Raw genomic sequence first — 25,623 nt, 5'->3', positions numbered from 1 at the left:
AGTCACACTGGGGAGATAGGCCATTATACTAAAAGGGGCGGGAATAGCATGATCCTTTTCAATTAGGAGATAGGTGAATTTACCAGAGGTGGCCAGTGTCGTGAGGAGCTGACTTGGGCAAAAATATAATTTTCCTCAAAAAATGACTTAGGCCATTAGTTTAGCAAGGTAACAATGTTATTTTCAACTGCAGTATGTGTGCACATGCACCACTGCAACTGGTTACGTTTCATTGAGTCAACTTTGTGGTTCAATATTAGTGGATTCTGCATTATAACACATACAGTATGAGCTCTGGATGACGTCTTAAGGGATTTGAGGTATCAATATTTATCTGTTAATGTATCCATCACAGGCTCCAGCAGTGAAGAATCAACTGGTGCTGAGTCTTGAGGTGGTGGTGCAAGGTCAAACATTCCTATCTAGAGAAGTCAGGAAAATCATGTTCAAATCCTACAAACCCATGACATTCATCCAAACAGATAAACCAATCTACCTCCCTGGACAAACAGGTAACACTGTCTTTGATAGTATGACATCTTTAATATAACATGGATGAAACGAGGCCAACAACTAGCTCAGATTTTACATAATGTATTTGGATAATACATACAGGAACATTTAATAATGGACGTGCACATAAACCGTCTTGTAAGTTTGAAAGGAATGACATCAGTTTAGAGTCAACAGCAGTCTGTCCCATTTACCATTCATGCATGCTATTCATTCCTATCGATTCCTGTGTCGTAGATGTTCTTTATCTAATGTTTAATGGCATGTATTGCAGTGAAATTCAGAGTCGTTACCATGGACACCAAGTTCACACCTATCAATGAGATGGTGAGTGATAGCTACTCAAATCACATCCACAGTATGAGCATCATTATACAGAGAAGGAATATACGTATATATATATATATATATATTATACACCATAGCAGTATGCGTAGATAATGACCCCATCAGGAACTCCAATAACATGGAACTAGATTTTTTTTATACCGGTTTCAAGGGGCAGTGACCTGTTCTACACCTACAAAGTACAAGGTTGTTTTTGGTTAGTTTTTATACTATATGGGATAACACACAAAACCAGTTCCCCAGGAAATGGATTAGCCACCATAAGAAATATTGTGTGATCACTGAGTGAGTGAGTGAGTATGCACTGTAAATGTAACTTCATAGATGTTTGGAACAGCTAACCCTCAGTGATCATAAAGCTGATAGTAACTTATAGTAAGTAACGGCAGATGAACCCAACCTGCAGCAGTGTGCTCTTTGACATTGCTCTTATGTTTAACTTGGTTTAACAAACAGATCAATGTGGAGCCTCCCTGTTGAAGGTCTTACATGTGCATAAAATAAACCCACACAAAATACACATACAAATACACCGCCTAATACTGTACATCAAAATGTATTAGGACTTTGGAGCTGATCTTAAGAAAGAATCTTAAGAAATACATTTATTTTTCGTTTAAAATAGTCTTCAACACCCCCAAAGAAAATGGTTAGGGTTAGATTAATGCAGTATCTCTTATAATAAGATACATTTTAATTAGAATATATCATTATAATTCTATTTTATAAATATACAATTCCAAGTTTGTTTTCAGCAGATTAACACATTTTAGTTAGAACATATATCACTGCATTATCCATTATACTCACCATATCAAACCGAGTGTGTATACTGTATGAATGTGAATATGTTATGTCCATAGAGTACTTTGTTTGTATGTGATAGTGAGACTGATTCAGAGAATAGTTTTCTATTTAACAGATATCCCTTTTTCTTCTTTTCCTTGCAGTACAATATTGAAATTGAGGTAAGACTCACTGTAACAGTAACATGTTCATATCCACACCGAGAGTTAATGGTGAATGTTATCATGTTATCCACCTGAGAATCGTTTATTCTACAAAGATTCTGATTATTTTCTTACTACATAGTGATGCAGTTGCATAATATGCAACTATGGTATATATGCATGTTTTTCATTCAAGAATCACAATTCACTTCAGACATATACTTTAAACAACTATATACTGTACAACACTGGTTTGCGACCTAAACCTGGATCATTACATGTTCTGATTTGCTTCTCCATTGCTTATTGAAATTTTGTGATGTGATTCTGATTAATGTTATTACATTCTAAAGTTTTGCAGGACCCTATACATAAAATATTTTGACTTGCTTTTGGGTTCTGAACCACCTCCTGTCTTGTCTTCTCCTCTCCTCCCCAAATTGATGTTTGAACAGGATGCTAATCACAATCGGATTGGACAGTGGGTGAACGAAACAACTAATGGAAAGATTCTGCAGCTTTCTTACTCATTGAACCCTGAGGCACGTGAAGGAACCTACAAAGTTACTGTTCATGATGATGACAGGGAAATTGATCATTACTTCAAGGTGGAGAAATACGGTAAGTGAGGTTGATTGAGGTTGTTCGTTTGGGAGACATCATCTCTGAGTGGCCAAACTTTAAGCCTCCAATTACAGTTATTGTTATATATTTTGAACAATATGCAGGAAGACCATGTATTTCAACAATCCAAAATGGATTTTCAAGTGTATTTTTTTATATTCTGAAACACATCTCACCTAACATTCTTCTTAAGCATATTATGTGAAAATATGTCTATATTTATTTGTCTTGTGGGTCATATTTACCTTTTGTGTCATGACAATAAACAAACAGTGTTAACAATTGTATTTTTTTCCCAGTTTTGCCCAAATTTGATGTAAAGGTTGAAGTACATGACGAGATAAGCATTCAACAAGAGGAATTCACAGCTGAAGTGTGTGCAACGTAAGTGCTCTATGATACACCAACTTCTCTTAGCTTAAATGTACTATAAATGTTTGGCTATTCTGTCTTGAGAGTTTTACATCAAACATTGAGAAATGGCCATATATACTTTAGACTAGATATGGGGGAAGATATATTTTGTTGATGTATTACCTCATGTTTACCTTGCCACAATTTAGGCATTTAGCAGACGCTCTTAATTGAATTATTGAGAGCGATTTACTTACTGTACTCGATTAAGAGCATCTGGTAAATGCCTAAATTGTAAATTGAGTAAATTATTTGTAGATTTTGAAACGTGTTATTGAAATACTGTACATTTTTATTGTATGGGTGAAAAGGATAAAATAATGCAGGCATGTTTACTCCTTATGTTATCAGGTATACCTATGGACAGCCTGTGCCTGGTAAGGCAGAAGTGGAGCTGTGCCGGCCACTACAGCGAAATATGTACATCGAACTTACCCCAGAACATCCAAAGGGTGTTCCTGACATTATTGCACCCTGTCATAAAGAGAGTAAACAGGTGACGTAAGGATAATTCCTTTAGGATAATTCCTTTTAACAGGTCGTTCATGAAAGTCCTTGCGGTCTTGTTTCCAATGAGAACCTGTGAGCAATTGGGGTTAAGAGTCTTGCTCAGGGACAAATTTCATATCATCGGCACATATGCTGGGATAGCCTGGAATCGAACCTGGGGCAACCAGGGCCAGCTGGTTCCCTAGGCGGGCTCACTAACCACTCAGCTATGGCCGCCCCTAACGTGACATGATGTTATTCCACTATTCCACATCCTTTGCAGTAACATTTTTTTACACACAGATGGTGTGTGTGTGTGTTTGTACTGTGTGTGTGTGTGTGTGTGTGTGTGTGTGTGTGTGTGTGTGTGTGTGTGTGTGTGTGTGTGTGTGTGTGTGTGTGTGTGTGTGTGTGTGTGTGTGTGTGTTGCGTGCGTGCGTGCGTGCGTGCGTGAGATTATCTTACAAGTATAAGTATACCATGGCCATTGTCTAGTCATGGCCTCGTCTCTGGTACTATGTCGAAGAGGCCGGCTTCTGAGGGTGGTCTGTATAAGTGGCAGGTGGTAATTGCATGTTGGCAATCTGCTCAGGCTCGCCACACTCGCATGCTGGACTGTTTGCCAAGTCCCACTTCTTCATGGACGATTTGAAGCAGTCGACCCCAGTGCGTAGGCCGTGGTAGGTCTTCACGCCATCCCCCGGGTCCCAGATGTAGTGATGGATTTATGTGGGCACGGCTGTCTCCCACTCCTGCGTCCAAAATGCCGGCAGCTATGCGTTAATACACATCTCTTGTGCCGCCTTATTGTAGGGATGGCGGGACTTGAGTCTGCTTGAAGGCGCCACTGTCGCTGTGGTGTCATGCAGGATGTGCCAGTTTTGTTTCTGGGCTTTCCTTGCCAGGGCGAGGGTAACAGCCTCTCGTCAGAGGCTGGCCAGGGCTATTCCCACCAGGACTGGCAGATGAAACACAGGAGTGGGCTTCAGGCAACCAGCTATGATCTGGAGGACGCTGTTGATGGCTCCCCAGGTTGATGCTTATTTTCTCGCGGTTGGCTGTAATGCCCTCTACGCTGGACTTGCTGATGGGACTTTCCCAAGGCCTCCAGTTTATTCAAAACGCTGCTGCTAGACTTGTGACAGGCACTAAGTTGAGGGGGGGGGGGGTCGGCTTCCGACATCCCATTATTCCAACCGTTAGGTTAGTGTGAGGTTAGGGTTAGGTTGAGGGATCACATCTCACCAGTCCTTGTCTCTCCCCATTGGCTTCCTGTGAGTGACATTTAAGATCCTCATGTTTGTTTTCAAAGCTCTGACCAGCCTATATTGTGGATCTCTTAGACCAATCTGCCAGCTCAAGGTCACTTAGATCGAACAATCAGATGCATTTGAGGACTTCACGGTCCAGCTCAGTAAGGATGGGTGACCGTGCCTTCGCTGTGTTGGCACCAGAGTTGTGGAACAAACTCCCTCTTAGCATTAAGTCTACCTCCACATTAGGGACTTTTAAAAGCTTGCTAAAGACCCATCTATTTACCGTAGAGGACGATTAGTTCTCAAGGGTTGGATTGGGGGTAAGTCCCTGTGACATACAGTAGTAGCATCATGTCCAGGGGGTGTACTTGTACAAGCTGCCTCACGCTACAGAAACAGAAGATAGGCTCCTGAGTCCTGCCCCATGGGCCTCATGGCTCGGCAAGGCTTACTACTATTACTACTACTACTACTACTACTACTACTACTACGATTAGTTCACTTGTTGTTGTTGTTGTTGTTGTTGTTGTTGTTTGGCTTGCTATTAATTATCTCACTTATTGAGTGATTTAATTCTTTCTTTGTATGCTGTACAGACGGACAAGACAGGCTGTGCCACCTTTACTTTCAAAATGTCAACTTTCAGCAAACCTGCCCAAAAGCTTCTGAATGATGAATTGCATCTCAATGCTAAAATAGAGGAAGATGGAACAGGCAAGTCTTCACACTGTTGGACCAATTTCAAGCAAAGCAATGAGATTCAGTGGCTCATCATCAGTGTTGTGAAATGTTTCACACAAAGTGACATGGAGGGTTTTTCTCCACAGGTATTACACAGCCACAAGGGAAAGTGATCTCTCTCTCTTATGTTATTGGAAAACTTTCCATTATTGAAACACCCAAGGTGTATGAGGCCCAATCAGTGATTGAAGGAAAAGTAAGTCCAAAAATATATGGTTTTACATTTATTGCTTCAGTACAGTTCTACACATCTGACATAGGCCGTATGCATTCTGTATAATGTTATTTTGTATTTCCAACTCTCAAGGTCAAGGCACTTTACTTGAATAGCACACCCATTCCTGACATGTTGGTGTACATGTTTGGAGGTGAAAGATGGTCACCGATTAACATAGTGAACGTCACGACTGACAGCGACGGTGTGGCCAGTTTCTCATTCGACACGTCCAAATCTGAAAGGGACGCCCTGGGGGACATCCACCTCAAAGTAAGTCAGAGTTAGTGTTCAACCACCTGCAACAGATAGGAGCAGCACAGTGGAATCTCCTGTGCTGTAAAGTGTTAATTAACTCATGGATAAATTAACACTGAGGATTTAACTCTGTAGCTGGAGGCGAATGCCAAACCTTTATTGGAATCTTCACAGATACTAAGGCGGGAATATGCCGTTTTCAATACACGATAGTGCACTTGGTGATACAAGCGTGAAATTTGGCACAGATGTCCTTCATATGACCCTAATTGATAATCAACCTCTGGCCACGCAAAAATCTAAGATTTCAAGATGGCCACCACCAGTTTTCAAAATGGTTGCAACTGGGCCAATGTTTTGGACTATATCACTTTGCTGGGGCTTATTTTAATATATGAGAATATGTTCTGGAGGTATTTCTACCAAGTACGATAAAAAATAACATTAGGTTCCAATATGGCGGCATGTTTTCCAATATGGCTGCCGATAAATTGCAGAAATGTGCATCTGCTTATGGTTTATCCACATGAGCTTGTAGTACATGTATTTGTATTAATTACCATACACAGAATCCATTTATGGAACATTTGAAAGTGATTTATTAGCTTGGTAAAGCTTAGTGCTTACTTTTTGTTTTGTTATAAGTCATTATAAACACATTCTCATTTACAATGGTGGCATGGGCAAGTGACAGGCCAGTGTACTAGCAACTGCAACCACAGAGGGGTGTGCAGATAAGTCCAAACTTAAAGCATTTGCAGTGTCCAGAACATGCTTTTTTACATCCACATCGTGTCAGCTTCTGGCATAATTTGGCAAACAGGACTGCACAAGAGTGACTGGCCCCATATATGTCCTACTTGGAATGCACTTCACTTGCATTCACTTCCTTGTAGGAACTACTTCTATGAAGTTCTATCGTACATGAGTACTATGAACTCCTCAATGACTTGCATATGTTTATCATTTATTGCAACAGGTGTTGAACCTAATTTGGAGAAGTTGTCTGCCATGCTGACCTTTTTCCCTTTCCATGGAAGGACGAAACTGTGTGGCATCCCCTGAATGCATGAAAGAAGCAAAGACTTGATGACTTTGATTCAATAGCTGATGCAATTTCATGAACGGGGATGCATCTGAGATCCTTCCCTCCTTCCAAAAGCAATCCACAGCTAATGCAAGCCAAGTCTTTGAACAAGTGAAACTGTCAACAATGTCAGTATCTGAGGCAGAGCTGCAGAGGATAGCATCTGACACATCATGATTCGCAGCTCAGATACTGACGTTGTTGTCATAGCAGTTGCACTTGTTCATATTAAGTAAGTCTGAGACTTATTGTCAGTATCAGCTGAGAACGCAGGGGTCTTATAGACCCCCTGGTATTGCTGAGGTGGAGCGCCACACTCACCGTACCTACTCATACACTGATCCTGACCGAACCCATGACCATGTGATCCGAAGGTGAAAGCTCTACCGACTGAGCTACCCAGACACAAAGACTTGGCTTGAAAAAGCTGTCGAAGGACCTCAGATGGATCCCCCTTCATGAAAATGCATCAGCTATTGGATCAAAGTCATCAGGTCTTTGCTTCTTTCATGCGTTCAGCAGATGCCATACAGTTTTGTCCTTCCACGGAAAGAGAAAAAGGTCAGCACCTGTTTGAGAAAATATCCCTATATATATATACGTTTTTGTATTTATTGGTGAACATATTGAAAAGTCTGTTGCCCTAGGTCATTAAAAAGCTATGTATGGTAATTAATACAAATACATGTGCTACAAGCTCATGTGAATGTACATTTATGCAATTTATCGGCAGCCATATTGGAAAATATGCCGCCATATTGGAACCTAATATTATTATTTTTATCTTACTTGGTAGAAATACCATCAGAACATATTCTCCTATATTAAAATAAGGGGGAAATCAAAGATTTACAGCCCCAGCAAAGTGATATAGTCCAAAACATTGGCCCAGTTGCAGCCATTTTGAAAACTGGTGGTGGCCATCTTGAAATCTTAGGATTTTTGCGTGGCCAGAGGTTGATTATCAATTAGGGTCATATGAAGGACATCTGTGCCAAATTTCACGCTTGTATCACCAAGTGCACTATGGTATCAAATTCCCGCCTTACTAAGACAGTAGATGACCAGGCAACAGATAACAGACGGACGGAGAAAATAGACTCGATAACTGACAGAATTTTATCTCCACCAAGTAGCAGCTTAGGACATGCAGGCAGAAGACTTGACGAACAAGCAACACTACCTAAGGCTAAGGTTAAATAACACATACATGTAAACAGTCAGTGGTTGAGGAGACCAGAGAGAGCATGACAGGGAACCTTATTCTTGACACAGACAGAGCATGGAGCAACAACAGACTTGGAGGTCGTTCTTCATGATGGGACATTTCTTTTGCAATGTGGTGTGTGATAGGCACCAGTAGTCCACTGTACAAGAGAGTATGTATGAGTCAGGAATACAGACAATTTGGGGGACCATTACTTTCAAGTTGTGGTGGTATCAAATGGCCACAACCAGGCAAGAGGCAGTGGGTTGGTCAGACTCACGACTGACTTTGGTTAAAGAAAACTGACGGGAGAGGTCATCAGGCTAAATATTTTTGAACCAGGATGTAAGACGAAGTTAAAGCAGTTGAAAAATAGTGCCTATCAAGCTTGGTGAGAGTTCAATCATCTCTTGATGTACAACCAGTTTTTATATATTTTTTTGACTTTTTCTGCCTTAATTGATAGGGAAGTAGGCTGACAGGAAATGGGGATAGAGATGGGGAGTGACACACAGCAACGGTCATCGGGATCGGGAGTTGAACCTGCAACACTCTGTCGGGCTGAATTACCAGCCTATCTGGTATGCGCCCGCCTGGACCGCTAGGCCAGCGGGCGGCCCATGACGTTTCATAGAATGGTTGCATAGCTCCCTCCAACCAGTGCTTCCACTCGTCCAGGACCATGCCTCACCGCAAGGAGCTCCTGGTTATCAGTGTGACAGTTTTTCTCTGCTGGTGAGAGCTGCCAAAAGAAAAATATGCAAGTGTGAAGTTTCAAATTTGGAGCAAAATTGGGCACCCACTCACACCCCAACTGACATTCACAAGAAAAGTCTGCCCTATATTATCGGACGTGAAACGGCAAAGTGGCCAGACCAGCTGCATTACATACAGTACATAACCGTTGTTAATTCTCCACTGACGTTCAGTGGGTAGTGACCCCAACTTTATCTAAGGGCTGTGTTAAATACACAGAGGCTAATGGGGCACTTGTACAGTAAATAATTAACACAGCCTGGTGAGGATAATGACCACAAACAAAGTATATGACATACAGTAGGATCAGAAGGAACGATCATGGGACAAGATAATTAGTAGAGTTCATCCTTGTTGAGCATATAACATTTCATGGTGATCTGCCCATTAGATTTATAAATATTGTGTGTGTGGGGTGTGCTAGAGTTTCATTGATATCCGGTTTATGTTAGGTTTTGAGATATCTTGTATGCAAGTGGAGATGTTGGTCTAATGGTGGTGCTATAGGAAAGGCCATTTTGGTCACCGAATCGGTAGGGGGACATCCTCTGGGATTCATGAACATGCACAGACAATTTTATGGCAATCCAGTCAGTAGTTGTTGAGATATGTTGTTTGGGACCGGACCAAAGGGTTGAATGGATGGCTATTGGCTGGAATGATGGACGGACGTAAAGACGGACAGATGGACAAACCGACATAACCATTGTGAGAAATCACTAGTGTTGCCCTAAATGTTTCACAAATATTTGATTGATTGAAATCTTTATTTATTCTTGAAAGAGCATTGTGGTTTGCCCTCATTTGCAATGCTGTCAAGATTACACACACAACAATCGGTTATTTTTTTTGTGATCAAGGCTAGCGGTACACCAGCGATAGAATACCCTGGATACAGAACACCATACTATGAGGAAGGGCAACATCTACTGTCCATGGTCCAGGAAGCCACAGTTGATACCAAGACAGTGAGCTCACTGGAGGTGAAGAAGACAGAGAACCCCCTGGTCTGCAATGGAGTAAACCACATCACCATCCACTACACTGTAGTTGGAGAGACTGCAGGCCCCGTGGACCTGATGTACCTGGTGAGAGACACACACACACACACACACACACACACATACACACACACACACACACACACACACACACACACACACACACACACACACACACACACACTGTGTGTGACTGTCGATGTAGTCTACCTATTGACATCTAGAAACAGGGAAGTCTGCTTTCAACATACATTCTTTACACTGGTTTCACTTGTAATCAGTTGGCATTATGGAATATTCAAATTCAATCTTGTAATTGGATTACTTTGCAATATTTGTATTAACTTGTCTCTAAGCTGTAGAATGTAAAGTTAACAGAAATATGAATTACATGATGACCATCACCCAATGTTTCATTTCAATTCCTTTTACATGTCATCTATTACTTCTGAACCATGTGTATCTGTAAAATGTCATTGATATTGGCACTGTGCTGATGTCATGAACGCTTCCATTCTATTTTCTCCTCTCTTCTCCTCATCATTCTCTAAATGTGTCTCTCCAGATTTTATCCAGAGCAGCAATTATCAAGAAAGGACTTGTAAGCGTTCAAGTGCTGGAGTCTCCAGGTACGTAAACAATCAGCATTAAAGACAACAGCACTGATTATCTACGTCCAGTGTTTAAAGTTACAATAAATAAACACAATTCAAATAAAAAAAGCATTCTAGCTTTTGATACATGGACGAATAAGTAAGAAGTAACCATGCCACCATTTACAACAATGATAAAAAGGTTTATTGAACACCTCAAAAAAGGTGACAGGTCATTCAGCTTCAGAAAAGTTTGTTTCTCTCCGCATAAGCTGCAGTCAATTACATTCTTAATCAGTTAAGAGACTAGAGCTTCTCTTCTCTTCTCTTCTCTTCTCTTCTCTTCTCTTCTCTTCTCTTCTCTTCTCTTCTCTTCTCTTTAAACTGCTGTGTGGTTCCAGTCACCGAGGGTGAGATCTCCTTCAAGTTGGAGGTCACCCCAGAAATGGCTCCATTGCTCCAGGTGCTTGTGTACACTGTCCTCCCTAGTGAGACGGTCATTGCTCACAGCGCAGACTTCACCACAGAGAAATGCTTCCGTAATAAGGTCAGTTCAAGTCTGGCATCTGCTCTCTTTTGTGCCAATGTTCATGTGATCTTAAGGATTACAGTAACATTGCCAGAAGAAGTATTACATTTTAGTGGGGCTATCGTGAGTCATTACAGGTGTCAAGGTCTGTATTCATGGTGATGTTTTGTTCACATGTCAGGTGTTTCTGGAGTTCTCTCCATCCACGGCGATCCCCGGAGAGAAGAATACACTGCAGGTGTCAGCCATGCCAGGCTCGCTGTGTGGTGTCAGTGCCATCGACCAGAGTGTTCGCATCAAGGAGCCAGGAAAGCAGCTCAATGCAGACAAGGTAAGACCTTCCACGTATCTGGCTTGTATCATCATCACTTACAGTAATCTGCTTATCTCCATTTTTGTGCTCAAACTGCCATGAAAATGTACCCTTGGGGATGAATACAGTTTTATCTGATCCTGATATATCTTGGGTTATCTATCGTCATCACTACAATCATCATCTGTACCTTCATGTTTTTGATGCTAAGCTCTTTTCTTATCTTAACAGATATTTGACCTGTTGCCAGTCAAGAAAGCAGAATATATGCCATATGAACTTGAAGATGATGTACAGTGTTTGCCTGTGAGATCAAAAAGATATGTTATACATGGACGTGATAATCACAAGGATGCACTCACAGTCTTTAAGGTATTTCTATGACTCAATTTCAACTTAAATTGTCAAAAGGATAAATCTTTGCTTTTCATTTCATCATCAGTTCAACTGCCACTATAGGATACCGACTACTTTGTACTTGTATTAATCTAAATATAATTTATCTAGAATCTGGGACTGAAGTTGGCAACAAATTTGCTTGTAAAATTACCTTCCTGCGTCCTGTTCAAAGGAAGAGAGTACCACTATGGTGACCATGGAAGTAAGTTCCAGACAAGTATACTTAACCAGCGTGAATTCATTTGATTTCAGTCTGTTTTCATTGTCTGAATTCTGGGTGAATATGTTGCGTTTATTTCCAGTTGGCTACCGAACCTACAGCAATAGGTACTCTCCCCCAGTAGCAGTAGAGATGAACATGGTTGGAAGTGCTGGTCCAGGTAGTGCAGATGTTGATTCAGCTCCGCCGCCCATACAGACAATCCGCTCCTTCTTCCCAGAGACATGGATATGGGACCTGGTGGAGGTGGGGTGAGTGCACAGAGCTACAACATGAACCTTACACATTCTATTCTTAAAAAGGAAGAGGAGATCCGAGCACTCAAAAGATGTGGAGGAGAGGAAGTAAAGGCATTTCATCCTATATTGAAATTGGCTGAAGGGAGGGCCGTTAGTTCCTCCCCACACACACCTCCCCCGAACACGCGGCAATTGTGTTCGCATAGACGCCCGGCAAAGCCAGATGCACCACGATGGTTTCGAACCAACAACCTCAGTGGTGGTGGGCAGGGACTTTACCACTGCGCCATCCGAGCACCTACCATAGTATTCTTCTAGTGCCATTTTATTGTATTCCAGACAAATTCTAACTCGGCAGAGAGTGGAATGAACCTTCTATTGAAATGTAATTTTTAAGGTGAGTGCCTTGTCCATTGTCTACCTCTCCAGATGGAGAGAGGTAATTGCAACCATATCTGAACTACAATGAAGATGGCGGTTATTTATATAGTTTTAACATACTACAAGAGGGGGCACGGTGGCACAGTCTGTAGAGCTGTTGCCTCACAGCAAGAAGCTCCTGGGTTTGATTCCTGCCAGGGACGCTGGGGGCGTGTCCTCTCCTCCGCGTCATCAGTGCGCATACCCTAGGTGGGGTTGGCAAAAGGGCCTTTCTGTGTGGAGTTTGCATGTTCTCCCTGTGTCCCCTAGGGTAGGTACCCTCACAAAAACCTGCAGTAATCCTGGTCTCTATACTACCCTGGTTAACATATTTGTTTTATCTGTAGTCATTTTATACACCTCCAGCAGATTCCTCAGAGGAACCATTATGCCAGCTCTGACTGGCTAGCATACTGTAGGCCTACATGAGGTCCAGTTTCAACTGTCTATCCATCATACTTTCATTCAGGAATTCAGGAAAAGAGGACGTGTCCCTCACTGTCCCAGACACCATCACCACATGGGAGACGGAGGCTTTCTGCTTGTCCTCAAGCGGCTTCGGTCTTGCTCCTCCCAAGGAGCTCAATGTCTTCCAGCCCTTCTTCCTGGAACTCAGCCTGCCTTACTCCATCGTCAGGGGAGAGAGATTTGTACTGAAGGCTACTGTCTTCAATTACCAGTCCAGCTGCATCATGGTACTCTGTCTGTCTGTCCGTCCGTCCGTCCGTCCGTCCGTCTGCCATCATACACAAATGTATTTACCTACTGTATAAACCTTTATTCCAGGTTCAAGGTGTTCATTGTCACACACAATAAAGTTGGTGGCAGAATTATAGGTAGTAAAATTCTTGTACTTCAAGCTTCATCAACAGTATTGATCACCAAAAAAAAGAAAGAAAGATAGGTAAAAGATACTTACAAACAAGTTGACTAGCCAGTGCTGTGTAAGTCGTGGGCTGGAACTATCTTCATTCCGGCCTAGCAGAGATATTAACAATTCTGTACAGGCTATATATTATTACACACACATGTAAATGTACATAGTTTCAAGTTGTGGTGGACGGTGTCTGTGGCTGGCGCAAGGGAGGGTAAGGGAGAGGGAAGGTTTGAGAGGGAGAGAGACCCTAATTCACCCATGCAATAACCCGGCCAGTGCTGAACATGCATGCACCAGCATCTGAACACGCTGAAAACGTTAAAGATGCTTGCCCACAGCAACGCTGTTAACTCTGCACTTTGCTTTGCGGCTTGTGTGTGTGTATTTGTTTTGTTCCTCCATTCAATCCAACCATTGACTCTCTTCCTCAGGTGAGTGTGACTCCCAGCCCCTCATCAGATTACACTCTCACACCCATCCCTAATGAAGAGTACTCCTCCTGTGTCTGTGCCAACGGACGCAAGACCTTCCACTGGACTATGGATGCCTCTGTCCTAGGTGAGACCTGAACTCTACCTTTATATGGTACCACAGTTTAGAATTTCTTTAGCTTCATGTTCTTTGGGACATGCTATAGTACATCATCAAACATGACGCAAGTACAACAGCTTCCAGTAATTCAACAGCATCCAGTTCAAGGTCAAAGTCTTTACAAGATGATGATGACCTTGATTTATGAACTATTTATGAACTATCATTTATAATAGCGTAGGTGAAGAAAGACAAAAAAAAATCACTAGAAAAGCCTTTGCCCGCCATGGGTGATCCAGTAATTGTCAGAGATGTTGACAAGGCATTACTTGACTGTTGTTTGTGGATGTTTCCAGAGGTTGTCAATGTGACTGTGAGTGCTGAGGCAGTAGCATCCCACGCATCATGTGGCAACGAGATAGTCAACGTGCCAGAGAGAGGTCGCATCGATGTTGTCACACGCTCTCTGATAATCAAGGTAGGGTACCGAGTTGTGATATTTTCTTTTAGTTTTTGTTACTGTTTTAGGTTCAATTAGCTTTCTTAAATAATAATATTTTTTATAGGTATTTGGCCAATGACTGAAAAAAGGTCTGCTTTTTACCCCTTTCAGGCAGAGGGAACAGAAGTGACTAAGGCCTACAACTGGTTGCTGTGTCCCAAAGGTGAGTGTGGAGTGTATGGTACATGAAGGGTGTTCAATTATTTTCAACATGGAGGCCAAACAGAAAATAAATAACACAGAGGTGGACACAGAGGTGGACGCTTCAGGCAAAGAAAACGTAACACACCTAAAAGCTCCACTAGCAGAGTCTTTGTGTCTTCTTAAACCCTACTGGAAATTTGCAATTAATTATAATTTGCTATTTGCAATTGCTGTGGTGGTGATGCTAGAGGAAAAGCCTTGGGGACACCGAAATCGGTAGGGTTAATCCTGGAATATGACTGTTAATTATGAGATTTCTTTTGTGAAACATTTGAGATTGTGTCAGTCCATTCAAACTACTTGTTCTACTGTAGTGTAGCTAGTAGGGGTTATACACTGTTCCTCTTGAATATACTGACATCGTTATAGTGATGTTAGGGCACATCTTCTATTAAACAAAAACATAAAAGTCACTACTTCTCTCTTCAATGGCGTAATTGCCAGAGTTTATGTGACTACGGTGATTGTTTGATGTCTCTGTTACTCATGTTCATGTTTTTCTCTGTCTAGGAGAGACTTTGACAGAGGACATCCAGCTACAACTCCCTGACAATGTGATTTTGGGATCTGCCCGTTCTTCTGTATCCGTCCTGGGTAAATAGACTTGTATTTTCTGTTCTTTTGTATTTAGTGCATTTTGTCTTTATCACAAACTACAGTGGGGAAAGACAGGATATAGGAGATAATCTATGATGCAGTTTACAAGCAACATTCAAACCCATGCCATTGCAATTGGGTCTCAGCTTCCCTACTGTCTGTCATACGCTGTCTCCCTTTCATTCCTCCTTGTCTCTCTTTTTCACATCTTTCTGCTGTCTGTTTATCCTACACTGTCTCTTTCACAGCTTCCTGCTCTCAGCTTTCCTGCTGTCTGTGTCTCCTACACTGTCTATTTTACAGTTTCCTGCTGTCTGTCTCAACAAACTATTCTTAATTTTTAGCAGTTTCAGTTGTCGTATATGATGAGGCATTAAACTGCGTTTAGCAGGCTTGTAGTTGTAATGAAATGGAGGAGAAGAAGAGAGACGTCAAGGTTTCCCAGTTCCATGTTCATTTATTCAGCATTCATTCAAGTACAGCATCATATAATCCAGGGCAGAGAGCCCTCTCCTGCAGCCCCTCTGGGCACAAGCATCTCAAACAAACATCTTACACAGTTCTTATAGTAGACCATTTACCAAAGATGCCATTCTAAATAGCCATATAAGGTATGAACTAAAGATAAGAGCAACGCAAACATAGGTACACAGGCTCAGCTGTTAGATTGACAGCTGTTGCTGCGTTAGAATTAGCACATTCACACATTCACCAGGCATTCACCAGTCACACACACTCATGATTACTCCTCTGACTTTAGCAAGGTAACATTTCACAGTTCCATCTAGTTTAGATTAATATAGTATCATTTCTTAATATGTTTTGACTTGCACACTGTTCAGATACCACACAGTCTAACAGACTCTCTCTCTCTCTTTGACGACAGGAGACATCCTGGGCCGTGCCATGAAGAACCTGGATGGACTGCTTAGGATGCCGTATGGATGTGGGGAACAGAATTTGGCGCTCTTAGCTCCCAACATCTACATCCTGGAATACCTGAAGAACACAAACCAGCTGACACCGGCCATCAAGGAGAAGGCCATACCCTTCCTGGTCAGCGGTGAGTCCAACTGTTGAATTGTTTAAATTGTATTATGGAAAAATATTTCAACTGTGAAATTACTTCGAGGGTGTGATGTCAGCAATCCTTCTCCAACATTATATTTAGCATTGATCACCCTCCAACACACCTGTACCAATGTTGTGTTTTCTTCTGTATTTTACATGATATCATAATAACCATGAACTTTGTAAATACATCAAAGATGCGATTATAATCCATTTCTAATGGATAAAGCCTTGGCCTGGAAGAGAGGTCATCAGGTGGTCCCCAACCTTATTGGAGTGTTTCAACCACAACACTCTCCAGTTGGCGGGTCAGCAGTGATTGGCCAAATCACTGCCCCTCTCATCCAGGCTTCCAGCTATTATCCTCTCTTTTATGCCAGAGCCAACAGGAGGTTCTCTCTGCCGCTTCTCCCAATCTACGAACGTCTGTTTTCCTCAAGTGGCCTCTCAGTCCGACTTTTGTCATCATATCCCACACTGATTGAGCTGGGAATCCTCGACATCCCACTTCAACTGTCATCAGCCATGCTGTCTTCCCCTTGTCCCGGCAGTCCTGGACAAGTTGTTGGTACTTGGTTTACTTTATCTCTGCCGCTTCCTCGCAGCCCTCCTCCCACGGGACCGTTAGTTCCACCAGGATGATTTCCTTTCCCTCTGGAGACCACATAATTATGTCTGGTCTCAGAGTGGTGGACAGTACCGCCTCTGGGAAGTGGAGCCTCCTCCCCAGGTTGACCTCCATCCCCCAACCCTGGGCTGACTGCATGAGATTTAGCTTGGCTTGGCTTTGGACGACTGGTCTATGACCCTCTTTTACAAAGGCGATGGTGCTCTGCAGTGGCCTTGTTTTGGTTGGATGTTTCTTTCTCCTCTCTTGCTCCAAGATGTCTGCGAGCAGTGCCAACACCTTGTCATGGCGCCACCTATATCTCCCCTGGGTCAATGCTGTTTTGTACCCTGAAAGAATGTGCAATGGTTCCTTTACCGCCATGGATTTAGCTCTTCTTCCTCAAGGTTACGGACTTTGTCCTGGATCATGGTCAACTTTTCTCTGGGAGTGGACTTTGACCACTGCTGGAAATAATGTAATTTCTAATATCATGTGGAGTAAGCAGGATGTAAATCTGATTAAATCAGGGCTCAGCTCAAGTGAATCATGTAATGACAATGGCAAAACAATATTACTTTTGTTAATTTAATGTGAGTGAGTTGTTGTAGCTTCTTTCTTATTTTTTTAATTGGGGGGGGGGTGCATTTGGGGGCCTCATATTAGCTCTTGAAACGGGCCCCCAGATCACTAAGGCAGCCCCTGTTTATAATAATAACAATTAACAAATGAATAAACTATGTGCACAGGCTATCAGAGGCAGCTAAACTACAAGCATGATGATGGTGCCTACAGCACATTTGGAGCTGGACAAGAAGGGAACACTTGGTAAGAATAAACTTATTATAATTATAAAAAAATATATATACTTTTTATTTTGTGTGTGTGTGTGTGTGTGTGTGTGTGTGTGTGTGTGTGTGTATGTGTGTGTGTGTGTGTGTGTGTGTGTGTGTGTGTGTGTGTGTGTGTGTGTGTGTGTGTCTGTGTGTGTCTGTGTGTGTGTACAGTATGTAATATATATTTGGGCATAATCCACCTGCCCACCACAGACAGATAAGGCTGATAGGCAGCGGATATACAAGAGATATATGATTGAAGTATGGGATGTCCATGAAAACACTGCTAACGTGAACAAAAGAATCAGTAAATGTTGAGTTATTTTTTTTCCCATCATCAGGTTGACTGCATTTGTCCTGAGAGCGTTTGTCCAAGCAAAGTCTTTCGTCTTCATCGACGAGTCGAACATAGAACAACCAAAGACCTGGCTGGAGAGTAAACAGAAGAGCAATGGCTGTTTTGAACAATCTGGAAGACTCTTCAACAACAGAATGAAGGTATGAGAGAGGAGAGATTGACTGAGTAAAGAAGTACAGCATATCACCTTTATCATCTTTATATCATACGTTTCTAAAATCTATTTCAAAGATTATTATTGGTGTGTGTGTGTGTGTGTGTGTGTGTGTGTGTGTGTGTGTGTGTGTGTGTGTGTGTGTGTGTGTGTGTGCGTGCGTGCGTGCGTGCGTGCGTGCGTGCGTGCGTGCGTGCGTGCGTGTTTGATGTTTCCTTTCTTCAGGGTGGAGTGTCGGATGAAGTGACTCTCAGTGCTTACATCACTGCCTCGTTACTGGAGATGAAATTGTTACCTTCAGTGAGTCGCCTTTCCAGCATTTTCATCATTCAGGTGGAATGGAGCTATTAAAGTGGAGAGATGAGGAAGAATGTTCACTGTATAAATCCTATATTAAAATTGCCTAGAGGGTGGGCTGGCAGGTGGGTGGACGTCACAAACTTGGTACCAACACTGGTCAGGGGTCTGCCATCACCATAGCCGCACCATTTCTCCACCCCCTCTGGGTTCCTTTTGGCTGGGGTTTAAACAGCCATAACTCCAGTTCCCAGCATGCTAAAGGCCCCAAACATGGTAGGTGCTCTTAGACGGCCAATAGGGATAAGCTGTAATTGATTAAGCCCCGCCCGCCCCCCTCTGTGTTCTTATTGGCTGGGCTTTAAACAGCCATAACTCCAGTTAGCTCCAAACGTGACCACAGACCTTCCTACTTCGGCTTTGTGGGATTGCCTTGAAACTTCACCCACACACTCTCTGAGGGGTGTGGAGTTCAATGGTGCAACCCGGAAGTGCACCTACCTCTCGAACGCAAGTATGACAGGTATGACAGTGGACCTGGGTGCTGCAAGTTCATGACTGCTCGGCAGCAGTGCTATAGCAGTGTTTAACACTTCAAATGGCCATACTTCGGTGACCATTGCTCTTATCAGCGCAACATAGTATTAGGACTAGGTTTGAAGGCCGCGTAGCTGCCTGAAAATCTAGTTACTATAAAGAGCATTAAGATAACAAATAAATTATCTGATTTATCTGATGACCTCTCTTCCAAAAAGGAGCGCGGTGGCGCAGTCGGTAGCGCTGTCGCCTCACAGCTAGAAGGTCCTGGGTTCGATTCCCGCCGGGGACGCTGTGGGCACTGGGGGCGTGTCTTCTCCTCCGCGTCATCAGCGCCCATACCCTAGGTGGGGTTGGCGAAAGGGCCTACTCTGTGTGGAGTTTGCATGTTCTCCCCGTGTCTCCTAGGGTAGTTAATACCCTCACAAAAAACATGTAGTAATCCTGGTCGCTATACCGCCTCCCCCATGACAGCCGGGGCGCCTGATGGAGGGGAAAGGGAACTGGTTGGAATAACGTGTTCCTTCCACGCGCTACGTCTAACCAGGGAAACTCCCCCCTGTCAGGTGACAAGAAGGTCAGTTGGCTCTCATGCATTGAAGGCAGCATGAGCTCGGCCCTGGCCTCCCTGGCTGTGGGGGACCGGTGTAGTGCTGGTGTAGGGCTAAGATAACAAATAAAAAAATCTTTAGAAAAGAGAACCCTGAAGCGGCCATATGCTACAGACTGTCTGTAAGCAAGATCAATTCAGGTTCTTCCCATGTTCTTCATCCCATGTTTCAGCCTCTCCCCAGCTCAGACAGATGTTATTGGGTCCTATGTAGGTACAAGCACTCATTTCATCCTCTCTCAATCCAACTACCTAATAAATCTGCCATTTTGTTATTTTCCAAGTGTGGTATTGTGTTTCTGTATTTGTTTGTATTCATGTATTTTGACTACTCCCATGAAGCACATTTGCCAAGAGCTTGGCAATAGCTTGTATGGTTATCCTGGATGTAAAGCCTGTTTGTGTCTCTCTGTAGGATCGTGTGGTGAAACGTAGTCTGTCTTGTCTGAGGGAGGCCATCGATGAGTCCATGAAGACCAACACCTACACTACAGCTCTGCTGGCCTACGTCTTCTCTCTGGCGGGAGACACGGAGACACGCTCAATACTCCTACAACACCTGGACAAGATTGCTTCACAAGATGGTGGGATAGAAAGACATATACATACGTTTAGATCGCATTAAATAAAGCTAGCTTGTTAGCTAAAAGATTTTCATTTCATTTTAATTTGCATTATTTGCTCTTCTCAATGTATTTTTTGTTTCATAGTTTTAAGTATCTGACCTTAGTTTACTTTAAATTATACTTTAAATTAAATATTACTAGTAGCAACAAATACTTCTGTATTGTTACTGTGCATAAAAGTTGATTTGATGAATGGTTGTTTTGTTTTTGTGTGTCTTGGTGGTTCCCCAGGAGGTTTCCTCCACTGGTCTCAGACCTCGGACGACACATCAGCCTCTCTGTCCGTAGAGATCAGCTCCTACGTGCTGCTGGCCAAGCTTGCCAGCCCTGAACCTACCGCTGCAGACCTGGGTTATGCTGCTCGCATCGTGAGGTGGTTGGCCCGTCAACAGAACTCCTACGGTGGCTTCTCCTCCACACAGGTACTGTACTGCTCAATTATCAACCTCAAACAATAAATGTTTATCTGCCTCACATGTGTCAAAAGAATAGGTTTTGTGTACTGTGGTAGACTGTATAGTCTCAAGGCTCTATGGTCTGTCTTGATTATATTCTGTTGCATGTGATCATCACCAGACAGCACAGTTTTACAGCTGGTCAACAAGCTCTGTACATGGCAGATTGATGTCAAAGGTGGTTTGTGTGCTTTGTAGGACACAGTAGTGGCTCTTCAGGCCCTGGCTCGCTACTCTACTCTGGTCTTCACCCAAGAGGGCTCCAGCACTGTGACGGTCAAATCCGCCAAGGGTGACGATGTCTTCCATGTGGATCAGAGCAACAGACTGCTTTACCAGGAGAGGTCGCTGCAGAATGTGATGGGAAAGTACAGCCTGGAGGTTAAGGGCACTGCATGTGTCTCAGCGCAGGTCAGCTCCTATCTGTTCTATAAATACTACTTAGAACTTACAGTATTCTTCATGCCTTGTAGTTGTAATGATGTAAGAACAGGGCTCTTTACTCTTCATGATTGTACAAATCAAACTCTACTTGTTTCCTCAGATGTCTCTTAACTACAACATCCCAACACCAGTTGTGGAAAGCAGTTTGTCCATCAAGGTCACACCTGAGGCCGACTGCAGCAGCAACTCTCTGAGACGGAAATTGACTCTGAAACTACAAAGCCTGTAAGGATAACCTCACCTGTATAGACAGAACTACAGCCATGCCAATGATACATTTCATTTACAACAAAATCAATGTGCTGCACAGAAAAAAAAAGAAGAAAAAAAAAGATAGATAGATAATGTGAAATATATTTTCAAATATTTTATACCTACAGATATACTGGAAATGAAATAACTACAAACATGGTGTTAGTTGATGTAACGATGCTTTCTGGATTCGTCCCAGACCCAGAGTCTTTGAAAAAGGTGAGTTATTGTACACTTTTTTGACTGAGTGAGAAAACCTTTTAACTGTATTTTGTAGACGTTAACATTCGATCACAGAATTCACAGATAACCAGTTTAATATGCTGGTTTCTTCACAGCTGAAAAAGGCGCTGCTGGTGGATCGTGTAGAGCAAAAGGACGACCACGTCATTATGTATTTCAAAGAGGTGAGAGACCAGTTCACACCAGATTATGTTCAATACAAATCAGACCACCTTTAACCCCAAGGGTAACATTTTTACCTTACAGGTAATTTACACTCTGAGTTGAATTAACACTTTACACTTTTTATGTTTTTATAACAGATATGTTTACTATCACTATAAAGTGTTTTTCAATACATTTCACACTATTAACAAGCCAACACACCAACAATACACAATTGGCAAAATGACTAACTAAATTACTGCAAGAGAACAACACAGTGATATTGTGCTTATTGAGTTTTGGAAATGTGCCTACAAAACTGTAAAAGTTGCTAGGTTCATAGCAATTGTAAAAATAAAAAAATAACTAGAAAAAGTGCTCCTCGGAGCACAGGTCTCCGCCAGGTCAGGTATGTTATTGGGGCCTCCTGGTGGCGCTATAATAGGCCAATGTGAAAAGGGTGTCATTTCTTCTTAGGCTTTTCACGGCAATCAGACACTGCTTTCATGATTCGAGGCTTTTGTTCCAAAAATTTGTTTTGCTAAATTAGACCTGCTGGTGGCGCTATAACAGGCCAATGTGAAAAGGGTGCCATTTCTTCCTCGGCCTAGTGGGAATGTGCGTGTGAAATGCCAATCCTGCAAACTTTGGAAGCCAACCTTAGCCAATGAGGATGGAATATGGAAAATCGGACAGATCCGTGTTGATTACATGACTATAGAAATACTGTGTACCGATTAACCGATTTGCATGACGTTTGGATAAAATCTGTAGGAGTAAATGGGTTTTGCACAAATCGGCCTCCTGGTGGCGCTATAACAGGGCTATGTGAAAAAAATGGGGCAGAGGTTCTGAATTGGCATCCAGGGAGTGTGTGTGCACAGTTTCGGAGCGAGTGCACATGGGCCAACGGTGTCGGAGATTAGCCGCTCGCAGACGGACGGACACACGGACTGACACACGGACAGATGGACGGACGGATAGGGGGTAAAACATACTCTCGCCAGGCCGTAAGACAATAAAGGAAAAAACAGTAGTCCGGTAGTAAGAAGGGATGATACAGGGAGTGAAGGGAGTCAACAGGGAGTCCCTGGTCTGGAATTCCGTCCTAAGACTGCAAGAGACCAGTTCAACTTGTAGCTAGTCTATTGCTTCATGTTGATGGACATGATGTATGGTTTTGGAAATTGGTAGAGACAAATTCCAAAATAGAAAGGGTTTATAATGAATAATTGTATATTCTACCAGGAAGATGGTTGCATCCTGCTACAATAAAAAAACAGCAGATGTGGACTGGGTAGTAAACAAGCAGTACCAGGAGGTCCTGCTAGCAAAACCAGCAATACTAGGGGAATACTCCTGGATAGAAAACCAGCATATGGGTCCTATTAGGAAAAAACATCATTACTAGGGTTCCAGGTAAGAAATTAAACAAAAAAGGCGTGCTAGGTGTCTTGGTAGGATAGAAAACTAACTGAAGGGCTATTATGATAGACTATCAGCAGTCATTGGAGTCCTGGTAGGATAGAAAGGACCAAGGATTACGGTTTAATGGGAACCACTGGAAGTACAATGAGAGAAAATATATTAAAGTAAATACATTTAATTAAGCATATACTGTATAGGAACATACTCTTGATAATCTACATTTCTGCCAACAGTTAATAAAAGGCATACCCAGCAACCACGTCTTAGAGCTCATACAGGAAGTCCCAGTTCAGAACCTGAAGCCAGCACTGGTCAAGATCTATGATTACTACCAGCCAAGTGAGTACATGTACAGTGCACAACCTTTCCTATGGCTATCTGTAGAAACCTTAAAATGTAAAACTACCCGCACACTTTTGGGCTCCAGTTGCAAAAAAAAAACGAAATGTTTTTATTGCACCTGTGTGCTGCTGTAACGTTTCAGCACTGTCTGACACTGTCTGATGAAGAGCACAAGCACAAAACGTCACAGCAACATTTTGAGTTTACACTCTTCGCAAGCTAGAAACGTCACAGCAGCACTCAGGTGCAATAAAAACGTTTTTTTGCAACTGATGCCCAACAGTAGGTAGGTTCAACATAGAGCAATGTGTTTTATTTTCCTATGTTGGGACACTTCGGCATGCATTAATACACTTACCATGAGCACTGACCAAAGAAAACAGGAAAAAGAAAGAAGGGGGTCTGTGTTTATATTACATTACATTACATTAAAACTTGAGGGAAAAAAGCAAAAAAAAGTTTTGTTGTCTTGGTAACGGCTTTCTAATTGATAATAATTATAAAGAAAAATCTGATAATGTTTTTTTTTATGCCTGGCATTGCTGGGGTTATTGCTCAGTGTTTTCAGATTTCTGTACCCAGCATTGGTCAGGTTATTTCGTCCAATTAAAGAATTGCACTGAAATGTTTTATTTATTATCCTGTTGCTCCAAACACACTAACAGGTGTCTTTGTTTCACGCAGGTGACAACAAGGAGACAGAATACAGCTATGCTTGTGATACACAGTAATGGCCAATTGGCCTTGCATGATGTCACATAGCCAGCAGTTCAGCAGTATAACGCTTCTCATCGTCACCATGTGAAAGATCTATCCATTTACAAATACATTTCTCATTGTATTCCTGCTCTTTATGTGAAGTGAGGATTGGAGGAGATTATTGAGAGATTTGTACAAGTGTATCTAAACTAATCTAAAACTATCACTAGATGTCCGTCGATTGCCTATTCAGAAGTAATATTTGTGTATTGTTCCTTGTTGACCTTGCCTTCCTTTATTGAGTGTTATGGTTTATAATAAGTGTGCATGTGTGAGATTATATTATAGGTGCAGATAACCTGTGTGTGTAATAAAGTTACGTTTCAATACGGTACCACTGTGTAAGGACTGTAATTATTCAAATGATGATGCCCACATATAACATTTGAACGGGGTATATAAATGGGTTTTCTTTCACAACATTTAAAATACTCTATTTTACTCAAATAAAACTAAACTAAAAAGTACTATGTTCGGCAAAGAGATTTGGTATAGAGGGAAAAAAGGAGGGCACCAAGTCAAGTACAGTACTGGAAGACCCTGGTCAACAAATTATAATATGGTTAAAGTGGTTAAGCATGTCATCACTCACTGTGTGTCTCTCTTATCCCAGGACCCTTACAATTCTAAGGGGCTGAGTCAGCTGAGGCATTTTTTTCCCCGGCTGAAAATGGCAAAGCGCTCGTCTAAAAATGCCTGTGTTGAAAATATTTCAGCTCAAGCTTCAGCAGCTTCAAGCAGAGAAAAACGCTCCCATTGTAAACGATCCAGAACATATACTGCATTCCCCGCTCTTGGAGGACACAGCATCTAACCTTTCACCCCTGTTTGATCCAAGTGGGGAAATATTTGCTTAACAGAGTTTTAAAGCAACCCCTTTAATCAGCTATGGATATTTGAGGACGTTATCAGGCCTGAGGTTTACACTGAGGTTTACTCTACTTACTAGACAACTGTTCTTTTGCCCTGTGGGTGGGTTGTATTTGAAGCTGTTTGTGTTGTCAGTTCAAACATACTCAGGGTAAAGGGCAACGTTGCAGAATATTGTCCTAAATTCAACCAACCATTGTTAATGTATTATATTATAATACTGTGACTCTAATTCTTTATGAGCATGTTGTAAATAGTGTACATAAAAACGGTAAAAGCACTCATTCCTAAGTGTGGTCTCCCTCATT

The 25,623-nt window shown here is 42.2% G+C and overlaps 1 protein-coding gene across 1 annotated transcript; it reads left to right on the top strand.

Annotated features, from left to right (window-relative positions):
* Positions 1-807: 807 nt before the first annotated feature.
* On the top strand, positions 808-24,615 carry LOC308085897 (alpha-2-macroglobulin-like; the record flags this gene model as incomplete). Its single annotated transcript, XM_080429212.1, has 31 exons — positions 808-840; positions 1,812-1,829; positions 2,267-2,432; positions 3,931-4,004; positions 4,244-4,370; positions 5,704-5,822; positions 8,780-8,836; positions 9,718-9,945; positions 10,424-10,487; positions 10,853-10,998; positions 11,162-11,311; positions 11,525-11,665; positions 11,801-11,894; positions 11,995-12,163; positions 13,041-13,266; positions 13,880-14,006; positions 14,336-14,457; positions 14,593-14,644; positions 15,196-15,279; positions 16,169-16,345; positions 17,710-17,788; positions 18,138-18,294; positions 18,534-18,608; positions 20,168-20,336; positions 20,610-20,800; positions 21,032-21,244; positions 21,378-21,502; positions 21,658-21,748; positions 21,868-21,936; positions 23,578-23,683; positions 24,371-24,615. 31 exons carry the CDS (start codon positions 808-810, stop codon positions 24,415-24,417), a joined length of 3,696 nt encoding a protein of 1,231 aa, XP_080285338.1. The 3' UTR covers positions 24,418-24,615.
* Between the last annotated feature and the right edge of the window lie 1,008 nt (positions 24,616-25,623).

Source organism: Gymnoscopelus braueri (genome assembly GCF_963280865.1).
Source record: "Gymnoscopelus braueri genome assembly, chromosome: 5".
NCBI lineage: Eukaryota > Metazoa > Chordata > Actinopteri > Myctophiformes > Myctophidae > Gymnoscopelus > Gymnoscopelus braueri.
This window is presented reverse-complemented; position numbering and strand designations above follow the sequence as displayed.